Genomic DNA, 18,602 nt, shown 5'->3' with positions numbered 1-18,602 from the left:
ATCTTGAATAGGAATCTCCTAATCACATCATACCAAAGACTTCCTGAATAGAAATCTCCTAATCACATCATGGAGGAATCCCCTAATCACATCCTAACCTAGACCAAGGACCACCTTAACTTTGAATAGGCAGATATCTAGGCATCCCCTAATCACATCATAGAGCTTCCTACAACCAGAGCACCTGAGCAGCTCATCCTTGGGTGGGATACCAACCCTTTGTCTAGGACCCCAACCTTGTACTGTGTTTGCACAACCCTAACCCTCCTTTCCTACTGCTATATATATCTGTACTATTGCACCCATTAAAATGAGGCTTGATCAGAATGCTTTGTCTTGCCTCCTCTTGCATGTCCCCTCTCTCTTGCCCTCATCTCTTTTCTTCCAGGGTCCATACACTCTGCCTCGCGGGCAGATGACATCTTTAGCAATCTTTGAAAGATTTCATTAAAATGTGACATTCTAAAAAGACAGCAATAGCAAATTCTGTCAGACAGATCAAACTAATTGGCTTACCAATAACCCACAAAAGCCCTGTAACAACAAATGAAACCTATTTAAAGATATGTATATAGTACTACATGCCAACTAAAGAATTAAGTTTGACTACTTCATGTACTCACAGCAAAGTGACATTTTATTATTCAATCTTCACGGCCCATATTTATTTATAGCTATAGTACATTGACAAATATCAGGAAAAAAAAGAAAATCTTTATTAGTATCACTACCAACTATAATACACTGATTGGAGGTAGGGCATGAGAGAACTATGAAAACCAAAAAAATATAACCCCCAAATCAGAATTGTAATAGAAATCAGTATAATGGAAAGACAATCAGTCAGAATTCTGACACTTACAAACCCTGTCTTACCATGAGAAATTTGATCTCTTAGCCTCAGTTTCCTCAGCGATAATCTATGAAACTAAAAAATGGGAATAAAGCTTACCCTGCATGTTCTACAGGACTGTTGCAAGGAAATGACCTTGTAAACACTGAAGTAACATGTAATTTTACTATTATTGATATCTGCCCTCACAATTGAAGGCAGTTCTGATATTTGAAGATTATAGCACAGACTGCATTCCTTCTACTGACAACCAATAATGGAGATTCTGACTCCTCATATATAACAATAAACATTTATTTAGCAATCAGAGATTTTTCTTGGTTACGGTAATGTTTTATTCATCAAATAAAAATAAGAATCATTGCTGAAAGTACCATCGTTATAGAGCCTACAGGAAAATTTTTAAAAAGGCAAATAACCTATCATGAAGTGTCAGCAAGTGCCTGAAGTGTTCAATAGTACCTTATACCCTGTATTTTCTGCCAAACCCCCTTTTCTTCTTCTTGTCCCTTGTTTTTGTGCTAACTAAAACTGACATAGACAGACCTAATGGTGCTTAGAACTGACTCCTGGACCAAAAAGCCACTACTAATTTCTACTATTCTTGACTAGGCATCAACCTAATGTCTAACTATTGACTTTATGACCATACATTGCTAGAGTAATCCCATTTATGAAGATAGAAAAAGTTGCAGTTTAGTGTGCCAAAGGAGATTTTTTTTTCACTTGTGAGAAAAATAAATATTGTAATTTAGATTCACTTGAGGTTTACTGATTAAATACCTAGTAGCCAGATACAATCTTTGAATAGCTTAGACTTCTGTAGTTCTAATAATCAAAATATTTTAGATGGCAACACATATTTCTCCTTTAAAATAAAAACAGAAAAGTTGCAAACATTAGTATAAAAAACAAATTGTAAAACAATTCTTTGCTATACAGCTAAAAAAATTCTATTTTGGGAAGGATGTTATGCTAAGCAAACTACTAGTACTAAATATTTATACTATATTACTAGTAGTGTTACCAATAATAGGAGTACTTGTATTAAATACTGTAGCAAATGTCTAAACAAGTTATTTAGAATTTTAAGATGTTCGAAAATAGACATGTGAAAGTTTCTATTTTATCAACACATTCAGTACACGAACATTCAAACTTGTACAGAATACAAAACCATTTAATGTTGAAAACAAAATAACAAAACTACATATATGCAAGCATGCACATGTGCATGCATGCACAAACACACAATTTGAATTTCTTGCCCCACATCCTACAGTCTCAAAATTTGATTCTGTAAACATATATTACTGAACAAATTGAAGCTTCATAGTAATGGCTCAGCTGCCTTAATGACAAGTTGTAATAAACATAATTTTTGAAAGCTACCTGATCAGTGAAAAGTCAAAATAGGTTATTTTCCCCCTGACCATTTTTGAAAGCAAACAAATTGTTTTAAAGAAACGAATGTCCAAGTTCATTTTTACATACACACTCTCTTATCTACCAGTCAGGAGCTGGAGGGCAGACACATGTGTTTGTCCTAGTTCTTGGCAGTCCTACATGTTCACAATTTTCTTAAAAAGGAAGATAAAAATAAAAACAAAAAAGGGCAAGAAAAAGATTAAAGCTAAGCTGCTAATGCTGATTGTGAATCCTCCATGTCTGCACAAAGTAGGATAAACCAGTCTTCTTGACAGTTTTATATTCACGGCAACTTTTCAAATGCAAAAACCAAGTAAATACCTAAAAAGAAAAGAAAAAAAAATTAAGGGTTAGTATTTTGCTTCACAAGGAAAACAAAAAGTAAAATTCTAATACAAAGTATAAGATTTGGTAAAAATTCCTCTGCTCTAAAATAAAGAAAAAGGAAAGTATCCACAACTATTTGCTTTTTTCTGATAGCTACTTCAGTTCATGTTTAAATGGATGAATGATCACTGACTGCAAAATTTGTGCATATACTATAACCTACAGTAGCATCAGTTCAATAACTTAATGGCTCAAAAAAATGACATAAGACAGTTTAGAAGAAAAAAGTGGTTTATGCATAGTCTAATGTGAAATTACTAAAGGATATATACATTGATCACCTCCCAAGTAGTATAGTAGAATAACTTCACAATAAACCCAATTGGCAGTGATACTCTAAAAACCCCAATTAAAGTAAAAATTGAAACAAGAAATGAGAAATCAAGTTTGTGAGACTCCTTACAGGGAATTTCTATCACTTTCTTTGTCACTGACAAAACATAGGAACTAGCTAAAATTGATTTGATGACTACAATTAACTAATTTCCTATCAAAGATGTCAAAAATATTTTGGCTGTAACTTTTAAGTCAAATGTAGGGTTAAATGTGCCTCTGAAGCATATTCAAATAATCTTATCTTGGCTAAGGAAGAACATAAAGAATCTTTAAAATGAACTTCCATGCTTCTCATATTCTAAATCTATAAAAAAAAAGCCTTTTTCACTTTTATTTTTTTTTTAAATCTTTAGAAGACAAGTGGTGCTTCACACACAATACTTTATATTAAGGAAGCATTTATTAAAAAAATCCTGGTTTAGGGTCAAGTTAAGGCTAAAGCACTGATAGTTTCACATTGAAGGAAGGGACTAAATATCAGTCTTAGGCTACAGAACTGCTACATATGCAAGATATAAGTCCCTGATTTTATTTAAAAAAAAAAACAAAACAAAAACAAAAACAAAAACAAAAAAAATCCTCACTGATTTCAGTAAAGGAAAGGAGTATATAACTAAATTATAGTCAACCCCCACCCTTACTAAATATTTGCCCTCACTTGGGATGCTTATGTGTTGAGGGAAGGTGGAGAGTGAAGGTGGGAATGGGCTTGAGAATGGATAAATAAAGGTCAGCCTCCAGATGTATAGAGGCTAACATTCAGGCAAATTTTTAAAGTATTTTAATAAATATATCCATAATAGAGCAAAATTTATCTCTACAATTTATCATCAGAATATGAACTCCTTAAACTTATCAGAACTAAACAGTAAAAGATGTTATGTGTTCATATTGATACCACTTACTTGTAGCTTCCCATTCGGATTTACTTAAGGTCCCCTAAATTTAAATTAAAAAAGAGAGGAGAGAAAGTTATAAAGATGAAAAATTGCAGGTGTAGGTTCAGCCATCAGTGCAAACTGATATTACAAATTTTGAAGGGTAACTACAAGTGTGTATATATATTGCCTATGTACAATGTCCCAAAAGTCCGAGTTCTGTTTTAAGCTTTAATAAAGCTTAAAATTTCTGTAGCATATACACTTAATTAAAAAAAAAAAAAATTTAAGTACATCTTCAATTATAGCCAAACTTTTCTTATCTTAACCAATATATAATATTAGTATAACCTAATTAAAAAAAAACATTAATTTTCAACTACACTCACAAATGCAATATTGGATACAGATTCTTAGTCTAACAACCTTCTCTTTTTTTTCTGAGAGAAAAAAGGAGAGAAGGGGGGAAACCAAAAGAACAACAAAGAGTACTTTTTCCTATGCTTTCATGTAACAATGAAAGACATAAAGCACTTTTAGTTATCACTTAAAACATCAAATTTCTTCCCTGATCCCTTAAAATTTATCTCATTCCTACTCTGCTTCTACATCTAGAGTTGACTTTGAGGATAATTGATCATTGTTTCTGAATTGAGAAATAGAGATGAACCATAAACACTGCTTCTGTATCACATATCACCGACTTCAGTGTTGGTCCAAGAGAAATACAATGGACAAGTCTTAATTATCTTAAATTTCAATATATTATTTGCTTTATCTAATACCTAACAAATGTCTGCTTTAAGGAAATACTTACCAAAGGTAATCTAACTTGACTATTTTTCATGTATTTTGCAGCATGTTCATAATCACGCAAGTTCCCCGAGGCAAGCTTGGAATTCTCGTTTGCTGGATATGGCTAAGAAAGAAAATTAAATTCTTGAGTTTCCTGATACCAAAGCCGATAATTAAGTCAACAAATACTACACTTTCTTTTAGGAATAAAATAGTAACTTACTTTAATTATGACAGAAACTAACACTCTTAGACTTGGGCTCAGAAAACCCAATCCTATGAACTACCAAATGATATTCAATCTGAATTTGTAAGACACTTAAATTTTAAGAATGTTTCCTCAATTGTCTAAAAAAATAAGCAACTGATACTACTTGTACTATGTACTTCATAAGATTGTTTTGAGATAATCCTTACAAAGAAAGTTACAAAAATGTAAAACATTACCAAACGATAAACAAAGGATGTGAAGTTTTTAAAGAATCACATGAAAAACTGTTTTAAATCACCAAAAGAAGGTATGACTTCACAGTCATCAAACTCGCAAGAATGAGAAAAAAATATAATTAGTCAATGTTAAAGAGGCTGTGAGTCAACAGGCACAATGATGACTATCTCTACTGTTAATGAAGCTGCTCAAAATTTTAAATTTTTTTAAAGAAACATTTCTTAAGTGTTCACTATGTACCAGACACTATATTAATTGCTGGAAATACAAATAAGAAAAAGTTCCCAAGGAACTTATAACTTAATATGGAAAAGAGAACACACAAAAGAAAGCAGAAAAGGATGGAGGAAGGGAAAAGGTTTGTGTAGAGGCAGAGGTGGAGTCAATTACAAAGAGTGCAGCTGATAGGAAATAATTTCCTGGGTTTTTGAAGTCCTTTGGATAAACTACATAACCTTCCACTTTCTATTTTAAAAAAAATTAATACCATGTCATAGAATGAAATTATGTTACAAAATTATTTAATAAAAAAGTGAAAGGGAAAGGATGTACATGTACAGACTAACAACAATAAGAAAAGTAAGAATTGATGAGTACTTCCAGATATTAAAAAAAGCAATTGAAAAATCATGCTACTTTTATGCAGTAACAATAGCTAAACAAATACAGTGGTTTTTATCAAAATTCAAGACCGTTAGTAATGAATACTTAATTGAAATATAAGAAAAAAATTAGATTTGTTTTAAATTTGCTCTCTCATTCAGTTAAAGTTATTAATATCCAAAGGACTTCAATTATAAGATGATCCAAAAGATGTACTGAGAAAATAGTGTAATACAATTAATTAGTCAATGAATATTTATTAAGCATCTAATATCTGTCAAGCTATACTGTCTTGGAGCTGCAAAGAAAAGAAAAAAGTCAATGCTGTCAAGAAACACTCATGGTCTAATGAGGGAGACAATATGCAACAAACTACATCAGGAAAAACTGGAAATAATCAACAAAAGGAAAGCACTAAAGTTAAGTAGGGAATGAGAGAAAGGTATTTTATAAAACCAGGGTTTTGGTCAAGACTCGAAGACAGATAAGAAGCAGAGATGACAACGGAGAACATTCCTGGACTGGAAGACAGACAGTGAAAATGCCTCAAGTTAAGAAATGAAGTGTCTCATTTGAGGACCAGAAAGGCAGTTACTGTCACCGAGTGCAGAGTTCATGCTTAGAATAAGGTATTAAAAAATACTGGAAAGAAGGAAAATACTGAAAAATACAGGTTACGAAATGATGATTACAGAACCACTAGAATATACTGAGAGAAAAACAGTGAGACCAGAAGATGATTTCAGTATTATGTTATGAAGGAAAAGGAAAATGTATTAAAGAGATATAAATGGTGGTACCCTTGACAGAAATAAAGAAATTAGAAAAAAGGAAGAATTTTTGGAGGAAATATAATGAATTCTGTTTTAGACATGTTTGTTGAGTTTAAGATGTTTACAGGGTATCCAGTAAAGAGTGTCCAATAAGCAGTTGAAGAAGTGAGACTACAGGTCAGCAGAGAAATTAGGGTGGAATCATCAGCAAAGAGATATTATTTGAATCTGTGGGAGCTGATCAAGTGAAATAGTAAAGAGGATGGGGGAACAAAATATGATTCAGGATAAAGCCTTGTGAAATACCCAGGAATAGCAGGACTGATCTAGATGAAAAAACAACAAAGGTAAGGAAAAGTTGGATAGGGAGGAAAAAAGAGTGTTGCAAAAACCGAGTAAGAAGGTGATCAACAATATTAAATGCTGTAGAGAGGTCAAAAAAGCTAAGGAATAAGAAAAGGACATCAGATTTGACAATTAAAAAGTGTTGGTAACTTTGGAGAAATTAATTTCATTTGAATAATGAGGTCGGAAGCCACACTGTAAAAAACTGGTGTCAAATTAAAATAGGAACCATACATAATTCCTGTCAGCTAAATACCGATTTAGTTTTAAAATGTTATCTATGTTTTAATTGTATTTTTATTTATTTTGTTAAATATTTCTCAATTACATTTCAATTTGGTTCAATTATTATAGGCAGCTTCATGTTTCACATCACTGCTGTAGAGAATTACCAAGAGGGAAGTAGAGTCACCCATTATAGAGTCTTTTCAAAGCATTTAGTCACAAAAAAGAAAGGCAAACGACTATAGTTAGCTGGGATGGATGGATCAAGTACTGTCTTCTTGAGAATGGAATGTTTGTAAGCAGCCAGTAGGGAGAGATTGAAGATTAAATCTCCTAGAGAAGATGGGGTAGAACGGGATCACTCATGCATATATAGGGCTTTGAAAATAGTGCCAAATAAAGGGGGGTAGTAGATGAAAAGGGAGTCCTTAATGAATGGTCTCCCAATTTTTTCAGTAAAATAAGTAGGAGGGTTTTCAGGTGAGAAGTGAAGAAGGAACAAGAGAAGGTTTGAGGAGCATGATGAGGGAGATAGTGAATTAACTGCAAAGGTCTAAAAAAGACTGCTTTGCCACAATGAAAGCCCAATTAAAATTATTACAATATAAATTAGTAGCAAATCAAGTTATCACAATTTTCTAATTTTTCTCCCAGCTTTGTTCTTTGGAACACAAACAAGAATAAAGGCAGGAGATGATGAAGGTCATCCAGGAACAAGCACTAGCAGAGCAAGAACAGTGACAGGATAGGGGGCAAAAGATATGACAAAAGATGACAATGCAGAATTGAAATGATACATCAAAAAGGAAGAGAGTTGGGAAGTGCTGCCAATGCAACTAGCCAAAGATTACTGTAAAGTAAATGTGTTTGGAAAACACTTCAAAAATGAAAATCTAGTTAATGTATCCTGGGAAAGAAACACCAATTTCAAATTCTTTTTAAAATACTTACTTCTAATGCTTGCATTCGTTTTAGGAGCACTTTGTTTTCAATATTCTTGATCTTTTCTTCATAGAATTCCAAAAATGTTTTTTTGTAAACTAGTTTCATGTTATACTTCTTTGCCATTCTGTTAAAAAAAAAAAAAATTCTGATAGCATAATAAACTCATACAGATTTTGAATAATTTATACTTCTATGCCACAGTGACATCTTCTGGTTTTAAATAAAACAACCACTCTCCCTAGAAATGGTAACACATTGTGTGTTCATTCATTCCCACAAATTATGTCCTGAAATGTACAAAGCACTCAACTAGGAGCTCTGGGAGATACACAAAAAGTAATAAGAATAAACTCTTATCTTCAAGGATATTACATGGAAGTAAACAAATTTAAGAACACAAGCTATTTACTTAAAAGGGAAACTTTAATCTTCTTAAGAAGTTATAAAATACTTTGTCTAACCTACTTGTTTTGTAACTGAGGCTCAGTAAGAGAAAAGGAACTAGAAAACAACACCATCCAAAATGTTAAGGAAATCAGAGAGATTGAAAGGCAAGAGACAAGCTAGCTTGACTAATAAAAAGGATGAAATAATATCACTTGAAGTTAAGTGAAATAGTTTTAAGAAATAAAAATACTTTCAGAGCTAAGTAATAAAATGATGGCACTTATTAATTACCTTAAGAGGTTGAAAATAAGAATATTTCACAAAAAAATTAGCTAAATCAATACATGAACTACAATGTAATGAGTTAGTGGTCAATATACAAGAGAAATGAAAGTTACTCAAAAAATCAGGTTTCACTGAAGAGCCGAAAGTTAGACTCAAAAAGATCAGGTTTCATTGAAGAGCCGATTTCCTTTTCACTAATTTCCACAAGCCAAACAATTATTAAATGAGAAATGAAGGGATATTTAATTTTTGTAAAGTGTTTTAATTAAAATGTCAAGTATGGCTTCCACCCTAAATGGCTTCCACATTTTCTCAAACTTTTCTTTTGTTCTTTTTTTTTTTTTTTTTTTTTTTTTTTAAGTCGAGTTTCCTTATCTCATGCATGTTGGAAATGCCAACAGCCACTGACAGGTGGATATCACTACTGATTTACATGGCATGGGAATTTTGTCCTGTTCCATTTCCGACCTAGGACCATTTTATTGCTGCTCTTCAGGCAGTCTTGTGGTTTTTTGCTCCAAGGACTCATCATATTAATACCAAAATTACTGTGGGAGACTTAGCATTGCAGCTGAGAAATCCCATGCTCAAATAACCTGCTACTTTCAGCCTCTTTGGTAGCAGAAACTATCATTTTATGCCAAGCAGTCTGGTATTTACATTTTCTTCCATTAGCATGGGGAGGCAGCTAGTTTTTAAGTGTTCCCCCCGCCATCAAAACATTAAAATTTAAAATATGAAACTTATTCAATGTACACTGTGTATATGATTTTATGTTTATGAGGTAAAATAGCCACAAAATAAAAAATAACCAGTGTACAACTTTTACTTGCAGAAATATTACTGAAAATTCTGTAAATCATAATTTTATAAGTCACTTACTATTACACTAAAGTACAGGAAAAAAAAATCAACAAACGAAAATTAAAAGTAGTTTAGTCCTACTAAAGAATCTAATTATTCTTCATGTAAAAAACCAAAAAGGTACTGAAAGAGTATTTCAAAAAACTGGAAGCCGTGATACTTAGAACTATATTGTAAAATCAGAGCTCTAAAATTCAGATGGTTTATGCTAAAGTTCATTTTTGCATGAACAATAGGGATCTCCAATGCTTAGCTTGGGCTCTACTGAGAGATCTAAGACTTACCTGATACACCTCCAATCCAAGTTAGTTGCCTTCACCATTCACCCCCTCTCCATGGTTTACCTGAATTCCATCAGAGAGAGGAAGATAGCCCACATAAATGCCCTCTTCCTCCTATTCTAGCACTTTACACTTAGTACCCTACTCCCCATGTCACCTTCCTAGGCTCTCCCTCTACCACTATCACTCAATAAGCTGTTCTCTTTTGAAGTTCATTCAATTCATAATGATTAAGAGTCTCATGGTTGTTTGCTTCTATGATGACACTTTTCCCTTCTTTAATAAGTACAATCTCTCTCCTTTCCAACTCCTACTTTAGTACTAGGGGATTTAAACATAGATATTCCCTTCAAATCCTTGAATTCCTCATTTCTCATCCATTCCATCTCTTAGCTACACAGAGGAAGTCATACCTTTGATCTTGAACTCACTGTGTTAATGAACTCTGAAATTTATCTATCTTAATCTATTCTTATTCCACTTCTACTTTTGCCTTGCACATCCTAAACCTGTTTTTCATCCTCATTATAACCTGCAATCTCTCCACTGCTCAGTTCTTTCCCAGTCATCTCTCTTCATTGGCTACCCTTTTCTTCCTTCCCCATCCTTATCCCTTTATGAACCAATTCAATTCTACCTTCTTATTTTTTCTCAAGTCCCTTGACTCATCCTACAGCCAATCTTGTTCTACCAAGTCTCAGCTCTCATCATTCCCATGATTCTTTCTTTGTTCTTACATTCTGCTGAACAAAGCTAGAGAGAAATCACAGAATCATTCTTTCTGGTTGGGTCCACTATAAGTCTGCATTATATAATAATTAAACCAAGCCCACAATGAAGCAAGTCAATCCTTTTATACTTCCCTAATCAAGACACCCTGCCATTCATCATAGTGCCTTTCCTATATCTTCTCATTCTTCTTTAAAATCGACAAAACTCCCAACTCTCTTCTCCCCTTTGAAAATCTTACTTTCTATTTTACTAAAATTAGTATAAAGCCACTCACAAAGGAATTGTTTTTGTCTATCTCCCCCTCATATGGGTACTACTTTTTCCTTCAAATGTGTCTCACATGAAGGTATGGTTCTTTTACATTAACATGATTCCATGACATTTTGTCTTTTCCAGATCTGTATCACTTCTCTCTAGGTTTCATGATGGTGTTCACTTTTAGTTTTCCTACCTATCTGATCACTCATTCAGTCTCCTTTATTGGACTGCCATTCAGGCTAAACTCACAAACCCCATCAAGTCCTTCAATGATTTCTCCAGTCAGAAATGATTCTTTATTTCTCCAATCTCACACGTTGTAAATGTGTTGTTCTTATTATAGTCTCTTCCAAATTATAGTTACTATATAGATAGTATATGTAAGTGAAGTATAATGTAATATCTGTGTGCCATTCTCCTGGCTAAATTATAAGTTTCATAGACCATATTTTAATTTTATTTGTATCTCCACAAGCACCTAGCACAGTATTTTGTCACAATGTAGGCAATTGATAAATGGCTGCTGAATTAATTTTAAGAAGCCAAAGAAAAGCAAGAGCAAAGAATCATAAAACTGATGATATCAGTATTGTGTAAATAGTTGCTTTTCTATTTGTAAGGCTATATTTCTCTTAAGTCTCACTTTCCCCCTCCCCCAACACTGGTTGAATACAAATAGTACTGTTAATCATACTCTCCTGCCCTCTTTTAAGGAGTAAGAAAATAGAAAGAGATAAATTATGAAATTCTTACTCAATCAGCAGAGGAAAATAAACCAAAAATTCTGGAACATCCACAACACCTTCCAAGTTGAAATCATATTTGCATCCAAATAAAGGATATTCTCCCTTCTTCTGAAACCTTACAGTGTAGACTTCATTTCCAAATGATTCTGTTTCTGATGCCTCAAGACGTTTTCTGTGAGTTAATCAAAAGGGATAAAAATTAGTTTGACAAATTTATTCTAGACAATAAGCTAACAATTTGATTAACTTTGTAAATACTAGTTTTGTGCTTTTTCCAGGAGGCAATACAGTAGAATACTAACTTTATTACCACTCAAAATATTATAATAGAATTAATATTCCTGGTCTAAATGGCTTCAACCTCTCCTATTATATTTGATCTGCAGGCAAAATGCCACTAAAAACACCTCAAATTCAGTACATAAGCAATCTGTATAGTCAGTTATGAAAGTTTGCTTTCATTCCGTTATTTGAAACTTGGAACACAGAAAAAAATGCTATAAATAAAGGATAAACTGGATTGAGAAATGAGGTCACAAAACTAATCTATATTTATTCCTTAAATATAGCATTTCAAGTATATAAAACCATTGTTTAATTAAATATTCCTATAAGAAAATGTTCTAAAGGGGCAACAGAAAGTTATGTATCGCAGAAACTGATGGAAGTAGGTTGCACCCCAGTAATTTATCAAAACTACATCAGCCTAAGAAAAAGCAGCATTCTAGGTCAATGATTAACCAGTATTCTTAATCAAAAAACAACTCACGATGATTCCATCTAAGCCTCTATCTTAGGAACCACATCTTGTTTATAGCACTGTTTTTGGCTTTGTCTAGTATAAATATACTCTTTTCTCAACCTATCTCAATCTTAACCAGCCTATTCTTTAAAATTGAATAGAAATCTCTTTCTTCTTAGCTACTATGGCATTTCTATACAATTCAATTATAACTAAGATATGCATTGTATTCACTATATTGTTCACAAATCTATAACTTTTATTGCTCATAAGATTTTCAACTTTTTGAGGTCATATGTGTACTTTTATCCAGTGTAGGAATCTAGAACATATCTTGAAGACATCCAGGAATATTTAGAAATAAACTGGGTGATTAACAGTGTTAAATGCCAAAAAAGACATAAAAGAGGAGAATAAAAAAAACTACAGACTTTGGCAAAAGCATTTCCAAAATTTAAAACTATTATTAAAAATTCAATAGCAGAGAATAAAACTTTAAAATCTGTTTCAGGTATTCAAGTAGACTTTGTTTATGAAAACCCATTCTGGGCAGGATGGTGTTTTAAAAAAAAAAAAAACAACAGATATGAAATCAATTAGACCTGGGCTGGAATGCTGTCTGTTACTTACCACCTGTGTGACCTCTGGGACATCATTTAACTTCTGTGTCTCATTTCCCTGTCATTGTGACAGAATTATTATAATTATCTAATAATAACTGACCTTTACATGCCACTTTAAAGTTTACAAAAAGACACTAGATTATTCGAGCCTCAAAACTGTGTGAGAAAGATACTACCAAAATACATTACTATTTTACATCCAATTAAGAATCACAATATCCACTGTTATCTTCCACATCACACTCACCCCATATATCGAATTAGTTGTCAAGACTTCTCTCTCTAATATTTCTCACATCCATTACTGTTTCTCCATTCATTGGGCAACACGTTATCTAATCATCACCTTTCACATGGGACATTACAACAGCACACCAACTAGTCTCCCTATTTTAAGTCTCTCTCCTCATCCTCTACACCGATGAAGTAATTTTCTTAAAGCATGAATGTGAATGTTCCCTTCTTGCTCATGAAATTTCAGTGACTACCTACTTCCTTAAGGATCAGGCTTAAGTTCCTATTTAGCATTGAAAGACCTTTAGAAGTTCCTAGAGGACAAGGATTGCTTAATTCTCTCTCTCTCTCTCTCTCTTTTTTTTAGTAATCCCCAGTGGACAAAAGAATTAAGCACACTGTGCTTAATTAATACTTGCTGGTAATTCTTTTCATTACAAATGAATTAAAAACAAGTCTAGAAAGTACAGTTTGCTGAGGGGAAAAAAAACACACAACTGGCTCTAGAATCAAGAGACCTGGGATCAAATCTACCTCTGACATTACCAGTGTTGATATGTGGGAATCAATCAATGAAGTTCCTATTGTGTGCTAGATCTGGGAGATACAAAATGCAAAGAATGAAACATCACAATTCAAAATAAAATTATATTCTAAAAGTCACTTTGACTCTAAAAGAATAGAACTAGATGGCATCTGATATCATTTTTAATCCTAGATCTACAATTCCTATGAAGAATTAAGCGATTTGCTCAGAGACAGGAGTTGAAATCAATTCTAAAGTCCAGTCATTTGTCCAATACATAATACCACTTTTCATGAACTAACAAATATAGATTTAAACAAACTTAGTTACCTTTGTGGGAAACTACAAAGTATCTTTAAGAAAATTTGATACCATTTGGTATATCTCCACCTTTCAAAATTCTTTTTTTTTTTTTTTTTTTGCTGAGGTTATTGGGGTTAAGTGACTTGCCCAGGGTTACACACCTAGGAAGTGTTAAGTGTCTGAGACCAAATTTGAACTCGGGTCCTCCTAACTTCAGAGCTGGTGCTCTATCCACTGTACCACCTAGCTGCCTACACTGAATTCTTAACCTGCAAATTTAATTGCCACAAGCTACTTTTTTTCCTTTTTTTTTTCCTTACAATAAATGAGAGCAAAAAATAAAAGAGCAGAAGAGAGTCTGAAAACAGAAAATACAGAGAAGACACTAAGCTGAAACCAGACTTGAAAACCATCTACAATAGAATTAAGCACAAAGCAGGGTTAAGCTTAGTTTTAATGTGTATGTTTTTTTTTTTACTGGAAGTCTATATAGTAGTGGCTGTCCTAGCTCTTCGGCATCCAAATTCTTTTCTTTTGTTTGACTATTTTTTTTTTTAAACTGGAAGAAAAGGTTCCTAGGAGTTTCTTTGAGGGGAGGGTTGACTCGTGGAGTTCTTTCTATTTCTACTTTACCCTTTGATTCTAAGAAATCTAGGCAATTTTTATTTTTTTTTTTGTTATTTATTTTTTTTAACACTGTTTCATTTTTAAATTTTGAGGTCCAGATTCTCACCCTCTCTCATCCCTTCCAGAGATAGCAAATGATATATCAATTACATATGTGAAATCAAGTTAGTTTTGCTTCTTCCCCATTCCCCACCACTTTTGATTTGATTATTTCTTATTTCACAGTGTCAATGGCTTCTATTTGGTCCATTCTATTTTCAGGGAATTTGTTTAGACAATGTTTGATACTTCTCAGTTCAGGGTATAAATTTCCAGTCTCTCTTCCATAGTTTCTATTTCTTTTCCAATTTCTTCCTTTGGAATTCTCATTTTAAAAAATCTTATAGCTGTTTTAAAATATTTACTTCATTTCTTCTAAAATTGCCAGTTGAATTTAGGTCCAAGTTTTTGTTTTTGTTTTTTTTAAGGTTTTACTTGCAAATGCTCTGGCTTCATTCTCTTCTTCTTGTGACTTGTGCATCCCTATCATCATAACAGTGTTGTTGTTTGATTTTTCTTCCAGTCTAATTCCTGACATCAGATAATGTTAGAGTGGGGTTCTGCACACTTTTGGAAAAACATACGGGCCAATTCCATTCCTGCTTTCTTGATATCAGAGTGAGATCTGCAAGCTTTTCAGTTTGGAAAAATGTAAAACTAAGATTTGTTCTTCTTGACCCCAGCAAGACTGGAGCAGAAATAGAGAAATGGGTTCTCAAGGTGTTTTGATCCAGCAAAATTTGAATGCTGTCCCCTGATCTAAATCCTGCCTATTTCTGATTTGAACTTGGGAATCTGAGCAGATTGCTGTTGGGCTCAGTCATTATTAACCAGATGGAAATCTCTGCTGGTTCAAAGCGTCAGAACTGTAACTCCCTTTTGTTCTGGGATTCCGATTCTTGTTATTGCACTGTGAGCTTCAAATTGGGCTAGAAGCTAAGAAAGATCAACACCCTAGCTCAACCCAAGAATCCAAAACCACACTACTTCTGCTTGTATCTGAACTTATTTCTCTTTACGTATATGGCCTCGGGCTGACTCTCTACACAAAAACTCACCCTCCCTCCCCCTTACACCCTGGATCTGTAACCAGATCTGTGAAGTAGGTAACAATGCTGTCAGCTGGCACCTTAATTCCAACAGTGGCCCAGTAAGAGTCTGACTTCCTCTTGCCTGGGTGTACAATCAAGTTCTCTCTATTAAGTGGTAGAGTGCTTATTAATGCAAGTGCTCTGTAAGTCTGGCTAGACATACCCATTCTAGTATCTGCAGAAATGCCTGTCTCCCTTTGTCAACAAGGACTGGAAAATATGACAATGTGACTTTTTCTTGGGTTTACACATCAGGATTAGGTCTAGTAAATTTTTTAGATATGTTTAGAAAAGTTTAGAAGAAGGGGAAAGAGAGGGGAGAGAAATCCTAATCTCCTGCTATATATACTCCATTTACTTTCCTACTTTCTTCACTCTGTAACATGACTAAAGCCAAGAGAAATGCATCTTGAAAGTAAAGGACAGGTTGTAGTTTCAATATTATTCTACTTTAATTTCCCATCTACATCTCTAAAATAATAAGATGAAATCAAAAAGAAAGGGAGGTAAGAAGGGAATGAGGAGAAAGAAACCATTAGTTGTTTTCCTTCCTATAGAGAAATTATAGAAAGAGAGCTTCCTGTTTCATCATGTGCTTGAAAATGAGACTAAGCAAGTATATCAAATCTTATATATATATATATGTGTGTGTGTATACACACACACACACACACACATATATATATATACACATAAAAAATAGCAAGAAAATGTTAGAACATATCAATAAAATCAAAGATATTATACAATCAACACAAAGTTTCTAGCTAGTTTCCTATATTGATATTCTGTATATTCTGTGCTCTCTAAAATCAAGTCAATACATGCAAGTATTCTAAGCACAATTTTTCAATAAATATCTGACAACTTATTTAACTAATGCCTTTAACTAGAGAAATGAGTATATTTTATTTGTTAGATCTTAGGATGACAATACATTCAACAGAAAAAAATCATGCTGAAAAATAACATTTTTTAAAAATACACATTATAGACATTTCATAAAACTTTCGTAACAACAACAACAACAACAACAACAACAACAACAACAAAAAAAAACTTACATGAGCTCAAAGCTATTTGGTGTAGTGCCAATAAAATATCCTCCAGGGCAAAGTTTCTCACAAGCATTTCTGAGCATCATATCAGCCTGTTCATAAGTTTCAAATGAATAATGATACACAAACTGACAACTGCAAATGTCAAAGGACATCTCTGGATCACGAAACTTATTAGTCAAGAGTTCCTGAAACAAATTCAAACAAGTTAAGAATTCAAGCTATAAAAGCCCAGATATAAAATTTTTTCCAAGTTGAAAATAGAACTTGAGAAATTAAAAGAAAAAAACTTTCAAAAGCTTACCAAAGAACTTAAAATACAAATTAAATAAAACATTTCAACAATAGGAGAAGAAACTAGGAAAATCAATGTAATCAAAGATAAATTGTTCATCAGATAAAAGTTCTGTTTTCTTTAGTTAGATAAAACATATCAATTCTAATTTCTATTACGGAGATAAGAAGAAACTGAATAATTCTCTAAGTTAACAAAGCATCTAGTAGAGGGGGTGGACAATGCTTTGAAAATAGATACCTGAACATTTGCTGAATAACTAATCAAGATAGGGACGGGTCTTAATTAAGTGCAAGCCACATGAACATTAAGGAACCAGAGCTGAGGTGAGTCTTCTTGAGAAGACTCCAAGAGATAAGAAAAAGAAATCTCTCAAGTATCTACAGAATTATCATTTGGAAAAGTGTAAAACTAAGATTTGTTCGAATTGACCCCAGCAAGACCGGAGCAGAAATAAAGAGAAATGGGTAGAATTTGCAGATGCACATTTGGAGGATAATTAAGAAATGACTTTTACTAATGAAAACAATTCAGAGGTTATATGGACTACCTGACTGGAAATTCTGAAGCAAATGATGGACAAACCTGGGCTCAAGATGTTCTGGAGGCATTCCTCTCCACAGATCCCAAACTTATCACTATCTTGTTCAGACTAAGGTTCTATATGAGATGATAAATATCAGCAGTTTATAAAATAATCACTGAATGACAATTATTTTGTCATTCTGTTACTAATGATTTCTCTCTTTAAGATTATTGCAAAAATGAATTTCAAGTGCAACATGAATGAGGCAAAACAAAACAAAACAAACCCCTCCAAATACAGAAAAACTAAAGTTCAATTCACTTGAGATTAAAATAACCGACAAAAATACTAAAAATCAGAGAGGATTCTGGAAAGATAGCAGAGTAAATTGCAAAATTCCAAGCTCTCCAGCTTTCCCCCACAAATAAGACAAAACTGCATCTTAGGGCATAAGCAGAGTGGTAAAAACAATTGAGAGTGGGAGCAGAACTGTGGTCCTCCTGGGACAGTCTGAGAAGATGTTAAAGAAAGGTAATAGGACTGAATTTTGGATCTAGTGAAGTGTAAATACCTTCAAGCTAGTTCCAACTGAAATAGCAACCATACAGCCCTATAGTGGAAGGTGGAATAAGAATTTTCACCTTCTGGACAGTATGAGGAAAAAGATGGATGACTATGGGAAGACTGAGGGAACCTCTGTTAATAATGAATGCCAAGCAGTTATGCTGCTGAAGGCAGCCCTCGATGAGAAGAAACCAACACACTCTTGGTAAATACACAAGAAATGAGACAGGGAAGCTCCTCAATGTGGTCAAGGGAGTGTTCCTGATTTTGGAGTCCTTGCCAAAGAAGAGAACTGAATGAAGAACTGAAGCCAGAGTTACAATCCTTGCTTCACCACACTGACTAGAGTTGATTACAGTAACAAACTTATTTTAAAAAAAATAAGCAGGCAAAGGAGAAAGTTAT

General features: G+C 33.4%; 1 protein-coding gene across 4 annotated transcripts in view; it reads right to left on the bottom strand.

Moving 5' to 3' along the window:
• Positions 1-614: 614 nt before the first annotated feature.
• Positions 615-18,602, bottom strand: part of RNMT (RNA guanine-7 methyltransferase) — a 39,150-nt gene continuing 21,162 nt past the window's right edge. For all 4 annotated transcript variants that reach the window (XM_012541563.3, XM_023496274.2, XM_023496272.2 and 1 more), the window contains exons 6-11: positions 16,819-17,000; positions 11,577-11,741; positions 8,023-8,140; positions 4,700-4,801; positions 3,910-3,943; positions 615-2,602 (exon numbers count right to left, since the gene is read on the bottom strand). In XM_012541563.3, coding sequence (XP_012397017.1) covers positions 2,565-2,602; positions 3,910-3,943; positions 4,700-4,801; positions 8,023-8,140; positions 11,577-11,741; positions 16,819-17,000 — 639 coding nt within the window. In that variant the 3' untranslated portion in view covers positions 615-2,564. The remainder of the gene's footprint in view (positions 2,603-3,909; positions 3,944-4,699; positions 4,802-8,022; positions 8,141-11,576; positions 11,742-16,818; positions 17,001-18,602) is intronic.

This window comes from Sarcophilus harrisii, chromosome 1 (genome assembly GCF_902635505.1).
Source record: "Sarcophilus harrisii chromosome 1, mSarHar1.11, whole genome shotgun sequence".
NCBI lineage: Eukaryota > Metazoa > Chordata > Mammalia > Dasyuromorphia > Dasyuridae > Sarcophilus > Sarcophilus harrisii.
Note: the sequence above shows the minus strand (reverse complement) of the source record. Positions and strands in the feature narration are given on the sequence as shown.